General features: G+C 41.7%; 1 protein-coding gene across 1 annotated transcript in view; it reads left to right on the top strand.

The window, feature by feature from the left end:
* Window positions 1-4,084: 4,084 nt before the first annotated feature.
* Window positions 4,085-11,282, top strand: part of ADGRG7 (adhesion G protein-coupled receptor G7) — a 32,089-nt gene continuing 24,891 nt past the window's right edge. Inside the window, 2 exon segments of the mRNA XM_054062554.1 lie at window positions 4,085-4,190; window positions 8,168-8,275. Coding sequence (XP_053918529.1) covers window positions 4,085-4,190; window positions 8,168-8,275 — 214 coding nt within the window.

Here is an 11,282-nt window from a genome sequence, read left to right as displayed (position 1 = left end):
GAGTCTGGGACAAGCTATCTGCAACCACATCATCAGCATGATTTCTTACCCTCATGGTTGATCTCAAGGGAAAGTTGGTGACAGGCTGAATGCCCCGTCTCATTCGAGCAGTTGTGTAAAAGGTACATTTAGGCATTGGTTCTGTGTAAGACAGACCAGCTGCCATGTGTGGTAGGAGCTTGTCTCACAACAGGAAGGTGTTTCCACCCAGGACCTCACAATTGCATTGATGTTGGAGTGAAACATGGAGGGAGGCATTTGTGCACGTTACAGAGATTCTGGTTATAGGATGGAATTGCCTGAGCCAAAGAGAGCTTGCTCAAATTTGTCAGTGGGTTGTGAAGGATTCAGCAGCCCAATGGAAAGGAGGCTGAAACCACACCCTGGACAACCAGGCAACAAGATGTCTTGGGGAAAAAGAGCGTCTTGGAGTTGGAAGATTAAAAGCAAGGCTGATCCTGCAGTTCCTGAGTCCCTGACCACACTGCAGCTGCATCTACACTATTATTTTAGTCTGGATCAAGGAAGCAGTTTTGATGTCCCTCAGTTGTCTTAACTTAAGTGCCGAGGTCTGCACCACGGAAAGCAGTCAGAGTGTGGGAGATGGAGTCCTTTCATGGGAAACGAAGTTCGATGTTGCTCTTCAATGTTGCACTTCGTGCACTCCAAGCACTAATGGGCATCTGCATTCCTTGGACAAAATTAGAGTTCCAAAACACCTGTAGCATGGAATGGTTGTGCTAAGGAGGTCTACTCCTTTGGCACCACCAATAAAGGCACACTCATGGGAAAGATGAGGAGTTTGTCTGACAGGAGGGAAGGCACCCATTAAAGTTTAATTATGAGGATAAATAGGTTAAATGTGTTTTTCTCTAATTTATGTTATATACAACTCTGTAAAATTTAGTCACTGTGGCATTTGTTCTATATTATGTATATACTTTTCTCCCCCCTTGTATCTAATCTTAGCTTGAACTAAGAGTAAATTTGGCAGCAAGGAATTTCAACCCTACAGGTTCATTCATCCTTCATCTGAGGCACTAGAAAATTTTGGTATATCTGGTAACTTAATATCCACCTCCTACATTGATTCAGTTTCTCTGAACTACAGCAACTGGGGTAGGAGTTACTGGTAGAGAAGTCGGTGGAAGAAAACAGAATAGTTTTCTTATCCCAAAAGCCCTTTAGCGGTACTGGAAGCAAGCCTGACTCCCAAGGACTGTGCAACAACAGCACATCTGTTAAAAGGGAGAAAGACAACTGGAAAAATGCTGGGCACTTGCCTTTAAAATCTATTCTAAGTAAAATATGTACTTGCTTAAAATATGTGTGAGTAAAAAGTCTAATATTTGTCAAATAGGGCATAACTAGTCCTCAGATGACTTTTTCAGGACAGTAATTTCTAACATGTTGCTATGTAATTGTTGCAGTTCATGAATTTCTATATTGGGTACACTTCTTAGAATGAAAATAGATTAAAAAAGTAGTTGAAAGAATAATTATAAATACTACAATATACTTTGTAATTTGATTGAGAAAGAAAGCTCTTGTATACAGACCACTGCCATTCAATGACAAAATATTCTGCAAGGGATGGTACAATGTCACCATAAGGACATGAAATTGGAGTAGAAACAGTTACATCTACATACTGAAGTTACCGACCATTGCTCCCCTGAGGAGAAGAAAGAAGAAATGGAAAATAGACTGCAGATCAATTTAACCGAATAGCAATTAAGTAACAAGAAATCACTCCCAGCACTCTAAGAATATGGGAGGGGAAGCTGCTTTCATGTGTACAGCATTTCAGTCTTCCTCCAGCATTATTTACCAAGGACAAGGTTCTCAGACACACTCCACGATTTTTATGGTTGCTGTGCGGCAGCCCCAGAAGCAGTAATGCTGATTTCTCATTCCCAACGGGAATGTCAGCAGGAGTCAAAGATTGCACTGCTTTGCTGGAATTTTACTGCTTTGTGACTCCAACTCAGCCAGATGCAGTTGACACATAAAAAAATGTCAAAGATGGTGTTTACTGCTGGCACTGTACTTTATTCAGGCTTTAAAACAAAAAAGAAAGGAAATACAAGACATCTGGCTCTAATTAAGTTTTAAAAGAAATGGAAAAAATCAGTAGAAATATATCTAGTCACTCAAGAATGGCTTTGTCTCCCTACAACTGCACCACATATACAAATTTTCAGGTAATAAGGACTTCTTTCAGTTTGATTATTCAATCATATAAACAGGGTTTAATATTTTCATGAATAAAAGTATAATATACTTTAGGAGGTATTTGTTGATTTGTTTTGGCTTTACCACCTGGTTTCTTATGTAACGTTTTTGTTTTCAAGTTTATATAAAATACTCCTGTAAAGTTAGAAGTCCTCAATCTTATTTTGCTCACAATCCTACTTCCCTTTCCCAGTTGGCAAATTTTCTTCAATTTGCAAACCTGTGCTTGCAACCCAATGTTTTGGGCATGCAATATTTTATATATCTAAACACAACATGCTGCTCAAAGATGTCTGTGATGATGTTAGCTATATAAATGAATGAAGCAGGGTTGTTACTTCCATTGAAAAGAAAGGACAATGTCAGTAACCATGAGAATTAATTCTTATTTCTTTCTATTTTGTCATTTAAAATCTCACATCCCTGCTATCATCTAGCAGCCTTTCTACTAGCAAAGGACTCAGAGCTGTGATTCAGAAGCTGGGTACGCTTTTAATATACTGTAAACCTCAGACTTGGTGCTATACTAGATGTAGCTTAACTTAATGTTGCTAAACTATTCTGTGAATCAGTTTCCCCATCTGCAAGATCCAGTCTGTCTGACTCATGTTTGGTTTGCTTTACTCTGTACAAGTCCTATGCAGGGACAAGCATCTTCCTGTGTGTCTCTTAGACCTAGTTCTAAATTCTTGGCCCTTCCATCCCCAGAAAAGCAAACATTTAACTGCTTGTGGCAAGAGGCTGTAAAGCAATTAACACGTGCAAGGGTACCAAGCATTCTTTGTGAGTAGGACAAGGAGAAGATGTTTCTGTCCTGGGCTATGCAGCTATCAGGCTGCCAGGGCTTGCCAGGGAGACTTCGCAAATGCTTCCTGGCCTTTGGGATGGCTGGGTACTGGGACACAAGCTGGGGTCAGCCCTGGAGCTTCCTCACTCTTTTCTGGACAGATCAGATGTTCTGGGAATCTGAAGACACTCATTCTCAGTTATGCCAATGCCTGCTGAGTGACCATAGTTAATGATGGAGGCGCACAGATGGGATGCAACAAGGCTCTGCTCTGCCTGTCTGAATTACACAGTATGGAAATGCCATTTACTCTTCTGAAAGTACTTGTCAAGAGCCTGATCTAGGCCAATTCTAATACAATCAGCATTTCCACCTCTTCTCAGCAAAAGAGGAACATTGCTGCAGAGGAGAGACCTTCTCACCCTTCCACAGCCTCCTCCTTGCGTCCTGTCTGGCCTCCCCTTTGCAAAGCCCAGCTGTTACAGCTGTGCCAGTGAATGAAATGAGATCGCACAGCAGGACTAATCTCTCAGGTGCTAGCACACTGCCTGGCACGGTTTTGACCCACACCAGCCAGCACCCCCCAGGTCACATGCAGGTCTAATCTGAGGACCCAGGTCAGTTCCCAAGAGGCGCTATATATATATATACACACAGGCTTTAAATATATATATATTTATATATACACACACAGGGATGCTTTGCTTGGGGGAAACAGATGTCCACTGGCATGGCTCTCAGCTGTGCCATACACTCAAACAACAGGCTTTAGCCCTTATCAGCATAAATGCAGCTGGATGTTTGAGCTGGGATGTTTTCCTACAGCAAGCAGAAGACATGACATTTAATTACATGACAAGTGAAATTTTAAAATCGGTGGAAAATGATAGAAATAATGGTATTCTACTTCTTTACCAAAACTTTTTTTCTTCCTAACTGGAACAGAAAATGTTAAAGTTTTAGCAGCAGACAAGTAGTTAATGGTTTATCATTAACCATTATCATCACAAGGTATGAATGTGTAATATTATTTATCATAGGGCAGACAGTTTGCAGCACAACATGTCTTCACTACAGTGGGACAGGATATTGGTTGGAATTACTTGTGTAGTGACCATGACCCTTTGGGCACTGTGTATTTGGCAGCTTGTCCTCAGATTTGAAACAGGTAAGATACCTGTTTCAATGCTACCTCACTTGAGCTCTATTTGAGCTCTTTGGATTCTTTTTCCTTTCTTTAAGTATTTAAACATGATTGCTGATAAACATTATAACACCTACACTGTATGCTTCTTAGGTGGAAACATTCTTCTTCCTAAACTGATGTTTAAAGAAGTACCCCAAACTTTGCATCCTGCTGTAAACCAGAATAGGATGGCAAACGATCTCCGGAGTAATTTCCCTGCAACATGTGTACACTGTACATGATTCCCCCAATAGGAATTGAGAAATGTCCTGAAATTTTCTCATTCTTCTGGGAGAATTCTGATTCGTTTTTCAAATGACAAAAGTAAACCTCTAACAAGTCTGGTAACTTCTGTATTAAAGGGGAAATGTTTAGCTTTACGTATGATTATATGCTTGCATGCATACAAGCAAAATTGCTGTATAGCACTTGTTCATGTTTTCATTACATCTTGCATTACAGAAAATTTTGTTGAAAGAATATCTGTTTTATTGGCTTGCATATGATATTCCTGAAAATCAGGTCAATGCACCCTCATAAGACACTTCTTTTGCAAACCAGGAGCAGAAAACTGGTCAGTGTTCCCTCTCAGCAAAGTACTCACTGTACAGATGTGATACAAAATTATGCATGGACCTGTATTCAAAATTCATAGACAGAATTAGATACCCCTGACTGCTCGCCCAGCAGGGAGTCAGGTATGACTGGAGACAAAAAAAACTAGGGAAGAGTTTATTACAAGGGTACATTAGATTATATTTACTTCAAGAGATTTATCAGATGTTTGTAGGGAGGGGACATACCCAAGCCCATGAAATGACACATAAGTAAACAGCAATTATTTAACATAAGTCAAAAATAATCTACCTTTGACAATACAAGTATATACCCAGTGCTTTATTTGACTTGACAGAGCTAACTGAGAGTTAACATGGGAGTTAACTCTCAGTGCAATTTGGGGATACCTCTGCTAATGCCTAGGACTTACACAGCTGCATATAAATGAGCTGCTAGGAACTGGATTTAAATTGCAGATACTTCAGGGGCAGAGGATGCCTATCTGATGCATTGCTTGCCTGTAGTGGCAGTTTCTTCTTTATTTGAACTTTAACCACAAGTATTAGCATTGAAAGTTCCCGTAATGTTGGATTGAAAAAACCCGAAAAGTTCATAACAGTGTTACATGAGAATCTTTTAAGTTTTAGTTTAGAATTATACACGGTTGAAATCAATATGATTCTTGAGATCATTCAGGTCTGCAACACTTAAAAGCCAAAGCCAAATACAAAGTACCTGTTTTCTGAATCTTACAATAAAGCCAGAAGGACCCCATGATTTTAAGCCAATGCCACAACTACTGGAGCCTGATGAGCTTTACTGCATGTGGGGTAGACATGACTGCTTTAGCCAGCTCAGGACTTTGTGAAAGACACAGATTTCCCACTGAAAATCAAACAAAAAAAATCAAACACCAAAAAATCGCACACACTTTAAAATGGTACAAGAGGCCTTGACCAGCTTAACAGCTTCCATGAGCACCATGTTGTTACAGAGAGAAACTTTTGGGGAAGGCTGATGCTGTATGCTGGCACCTGCTGCTTGCTGCACTGGCTGCGTGGCAGCTGCGTCTGCACCTCCAGGGGTAAATGCTGCACTTTTAACCCACAGCTTAATGCTTTTCTGTTTTAGTGTTTTCAAAGAAATGTCAGCCCTGCCTTCACCTTCCAGGTCCCTTGCACTCTTTTTGCAAGCTGTGGTTAACTGTACCAAAGCCAGACACCAACAACTCAGCCTAACTGTGGAAGTGCCGCCACCTCAGGTCTTCCCCAGGGCTGCCCGTGGGGCTGCTCCCCTGCCCCACTTCTCAGCAGACAGCTCAGGGGCTGTGGGTTTGCAAGGTGGCACTGCTTCCTCTCTGGTTTCAGGACCCTCTGTGCCTATTGCTTTGCTGTGTCACCTTCTCCCTGGCTGCTTTGGGCATGCATTTACCAAGCAAGACAGAGGCTTGGAGCTGTGCTGCAGATTCCCCTGTATTTTGTGGTTTCCCAGGCTCCCAAACCAAAGCAAGGGGCTGAGCCCCAGTGCCACTCCTGTGCCACATGGCCCCATATGCCACACACGTGTCGGGCAGGTGAGCCAGGGCTGCTGGGCAATGGGGCAACAGCTGCCCAGCCAGCCACCCAGTTCCCCCAGGTGTAACTCTTCCCTGCAGATGTTTAAAACTTGGGCCACTCAGATGTCAATTGCTGGAGGAGTTCTTTCCTTTCTGTAAGATTTCCAGAGATCATTGGAGAGACAATGTGTTTTAAAAAGCTGATGGCTAGCAAAGATATTACCCAGTGACACATAGATGTTATTCCACTATCATCATAGGCTCTGGCTTTAATGTAGCTGAGACAGCCCGAAACAGAAATGCTAAATAGCAACAACATGAGCAAGAGCCAAGCGATGCATGCCAAGAACGGAATTACCCCTGCCACGCAGCACATCCCCTATAGTTTGCAATAACCTTCCAGTTATATGAATCCCATTAAAGTGTAAGAAGTTAGGCAATCTTTTTAGTTCAGTGAGAACATTAGAAATACACAATAGCACATGTGTTCCTGATACCACTGTTTACTTTCGAATTTTCTGGCTTTGCTCTATTTGTCAGCGTGTCCAAACACAGGCACAAGCGTGTTGGATCAAATGGCAGTCCTCAGCTCCAGGATTCTGCATAATTTCAAGGCACAGACTGCATCAAGTGCACAGGTGCACAAGTTCTGCTATTAAGCTTATGAGAAGGGCTTTCAGCTCCATCCTTCACTTAGGGACCAGGTGAGATTAACTGCAGTGAAGCCTTGGTTTGTGGACACCCCCCAGGTCTTGGACCCACCTCTCTGAGCCCGAGGTCCATCAATCCCTTTCCTATTGCAATTTCTGCTGCAAGAATACCCCTGAGCCATTCAAGATTTACCAATCACCTTTTAAGAAACCTTAATATTTTCAGAGCTTGCCAAACACAGCAAATACCATGGTATGTTCAGAAAGCAAGAAATTTTTCACAACAAGGTGGTAAAACACCGGAACAAGTTGCCCAGAAAGGTGGTAAGAGCCCAATTCCTGGAAAAATTCAAGATGAGGAGGTGAGGTTAAAAGGGGGCTCTGAGTAACCTGATCTAGTTGAAGGTGTCCCAGCTCACTGCAGGGAGTTGGATGAGATGACCTTTAAGTTTCCCTTCAAAACCAAACCATTCCATGATTCTATGACAAATTCCTAAGATCTACAATTGTTCATACTGTCCTTTTTTTGTTTGTTTCCTGAAGCTGCGGCAGCCCATACAACAACTACTTTGAACAACTTCTACTATTTCTGCCGAAAGACAGAATAAAAATTGCCACCTGTCCTAGATTGTGGATAGAGGTTATGGCTGAGATTGGGGCATGTTTTTTTTATCTGCTTTATCCTAGCATACCTTGCTTAAATCAGAGTACAACTATCGGACTCTTGGACGTGTGACTGCCCGAGTAGTTGCTACTGTTCTGGGTCCTCAGCACTGGGAATCTGTGGACCTGTTTTCCCTTTTTGCTCCTGTAAAATCCTGCAGAAGTAATTTGGGCTTTTCACGGGTTCAATAGTCAGAGCTTTTGGCAGCCTGGAGGTTCACACTATCACTCCTACTTGTCTGGCTGCACATAACTCTTTCTGTCTACACTGTTGTGGAAATGCAGATTTGATTTTTGAAAGCTTTGACCCCACATTCATGTCATTGGTTTTAGGAGTAAGGAGGAACCAGTGACTGAGTACTGGGACAAGACAATGAGTCGCATACATTTTTTAGTTGAATATTGTTTAGCTGACACTGCAAATAAAACATTTGTTTCCTTCCTTCATCAAATTACATAGATATATAAATGTTTTTAGATATGTATTTTTTTATATCTATCTATCTATCTATCTTGATTCCTTATTTACGCAGACACTACAGAACCCATGGTACCTCCATGCTTGTGCCTCAGTGGTGGCATCTGTCAGGATGGAGCCTGCGTGTGCCCAGAGGAGTGGGTGGGATCTCTTTGTGAGATAGGTCAGTAAAAGCCAGGAGGCACGAGTAGCTGGTGTAATTTCTGTGAACCCTTGTGCTCTGGAAGGCTCTTAATCTTAGTCTTTCTCATCCATATCCCAATTCCTCCAAGATCTGCTCAGCAGGGCTGGATGCGCAGCCAGTGACGTGGCTTTTCTTGCTAGGTAAGGCCATGTCCTTCATCCACTTCTGTCACTCTTTCAAATGAGTAATGCATCTGTGGAAGACATTATGGGTTTCTGCTATCTGTGGCCTATTTCTAGCCAATTTGGCCTGCATTTGAATTCCTCTGTCTGAACTTCAGAGTGTCTTGAAAATTTGATTCAGACCTCAGAGGCCAGTACTGCTGTGTCTGGATCTTCTAGTGTTCAAGGGTCATCATCCAGCTCAGCAACCTGCAGGACAATGCCTGTCCTCAGTTTCTACTGCCATATCGGCTCTGGTTTTGGATGAGTCACATTTTCTACGCCTGGCATAGTACTGGCCTGCTTGACTTGCATTTCAGGCTCCTCTACTGCAGCATGGCATTTCTGCATTGCCTTAACTAGAGCAGGTGAGTGTGAGGGTGCTGATAGAGCCAATGCTCGGAGGCTGCCATCTCACAGAACCACAGTATCTCCAGAGCTGTTTAAGATCCCCAGCTTATGCCTTCCAAGCCAACAATCCACATTCTGGCCAGTGTGACACATAGATACACCATCACATGTCAGCTACATCTTTGTCAAATGAACTCACGTTTGGCCAGAAAGACTTCAAAAGATCTGCAGATTATGCAGGAAAATATTCTTGGTGAAGATTGCTAGGCAGATAGAAACTTCAGGTCTCCCATGTCATTTCCCTTATGACAGAATGGATAGCACATCCAACAGACAATGAAAGGTTGGATGGGTTTGTGATAGATTAGAACATTTGGCCAAAGTGTTTCATAGAAGTAGGCTTAAGTAAAATAAGCATAGTTGGGACTTCAGCACTGGAAAACAATCATTATGATGGCTTTAATTTTCTATGTTCAGTCCTCTGGTAGTCTATATTTGATATGTTTTGATTTGCCTTAAAGAACAGATTGATGCAAATTTCTTAAATTGTATGAATAAAGAATGTTTGAAAAGATAACATGAACCTTGAAATGTTAAGAATCATTATTACACTTACAAAATCTGAATTTTATTCTCTTCTCCCAAGAAGCATTCATACTGCCCACCTGCCGTTCCACCTTCTTGGCAACTTTAACTTGCTGATCAGTTTCAATCAAATTCACTACATGGTTACAGGTCTTAAATGTCTTAAGATGCTATGAATTTTGCACATATCCCTAGTTGGGTAGAGAAGACCAACTCTCTAAATACCTCAATGAGAAAAAGTCAAGGAAACTTATGCTGGCCATGAGGAAGTGGGGGGGCCACACGGCTAGTCAATCCAACCTAGCCACTAAGATGCAGAGCTCTAAACTACCCCTGACATTCACCTCCCCTCCCCCAGCTAATAAAATAAAGATGTGTATTTTATGTATATTTATAAGTATTTATGTATTTTATGCATTGTATCTAAAGATGGATGTAGGACACAGAGGTGGGGGCTGGGCATGAAAAAGCATAGGGAGTGTGGGAACACAGTGCTGAAAATGTTGGGGAAGTTGGAAGGAAGTACAGTTGGATGTAGGGGATATAGAGGAGGTGATCTGTTTTATTGCCAGCAGGAGAAAGCAAGGAATATAGGGCAGACAACTTCTGTAAACCAATTACTTTTGTTCCAGTGGTGATGGAAAAATTCCACTTGGCTCATATTTCACTCCTTTTGTACATTATGTCATGGTTACTTTCCTTCACAAATTGTGACAAAGGGCTTGGTTTTCTTCTTACTCGTGGTTTTTTTTTTCTTTCTTTCTTTGTCTGTTTGTTTGTTTTAAATTCTGTAGCAATTCTCTTGTATTTGCAACAATTTGAGATTTGCATCAGCAGGGAAAAAAAGCACCAATTTTATTTCAGATGGACTCACTCTTGCAAGTCCAAGACAAAGTATTATAGATATGTACACAAATCAACCCAAACTAATTTCAGATCAAGGCTTGAAATATTAGAAAAATAAAAGATAAAGCTTAATTAGGTACTCATCTATGAATGCATATGTATTCATGCATGAATGTAGCAACTTATTCTTGACTTTCATCTTTCACAAGGGAAATAGGACTACCACAAAAAGTATTCAAATCCATGGATGTAGACTGGATTTATCCAAGATTGCTGAAAGACCTGGTTGATGTCATTGTGGGGCTGCTGTCACCTATGAAAAACCATGGTGATCAAGGGAGGTCACAGAGAACTGAGATATTATGCCCACCTTTAAGAAAAGCAAGGAGGACCAGGGAAACTATAAGCCAATCAGGCTTACCTCAGGTCGTAGGAGTATTATGTAGCACATCCTCTTCGAGCCTATTTCCAAGCATGTGAGAGACAAGAAGATAATCAGGAACAGTCAGTATGAATTTACAAATGTCCAATCATGTCTGACCAGGCTGACTGCCTTCCATAACTGGCTATGTAGATAACAGAAGAGCAACAGATGCAATACATCTTGGTTTTTGAGAGGTCTTTAACACTGTCTCCCTCAGCATTCTCATTTAGTAGGTAAAGACATGAATGTACCATTATCTGAGTTGAAAATCATCTTGATAACCAAGCTCAAAGGGTGATCAGTGACTTGATTGGAACATTGACAAAGTTGAGTAACCTAACGGTTGATACTAGGGCCAGTATTGTCCAATGTCTTGATCAAAGACCTAAGAAGGATGGTGCAGTGTGCCCTCTCGGCAAATCTGCAGAGACTACTGTACTGAGGGCAGGGTGAACGTATTGTTGACACAGTGAATGGCAGAGTTTCAGTGCTGAAGAACCTTGAGAAACCTAGGGATCATGCCAAGAGAAACTTCACAGTGTCCAACATGGACAAGTGCCAATCTCTGCACCACGGACATTGGTAGAGACCAAGAACTTGCTCGTGGAGGGGCAGCCCT

Source organism: Cuculus canorus, chromosome 1 (assembly GCF_017976375.1).
Source record: "Cuculus canorus isolate bCucCan1 chromosome 1, bCucCan1.pri, whole genome shotgun sequence".
Taxonomy (NCBI): Eukaryota; Metazoa; Chordata; class Aves; order Cuculiformes; family Cuculidae; genus Cuculus; species Cuculus canorus.
The sequence above is the reverse complement of the archived record's forward strand: the minus strand, read 5'-3'. Positions and strand labels throughout refer to the sequence as shown.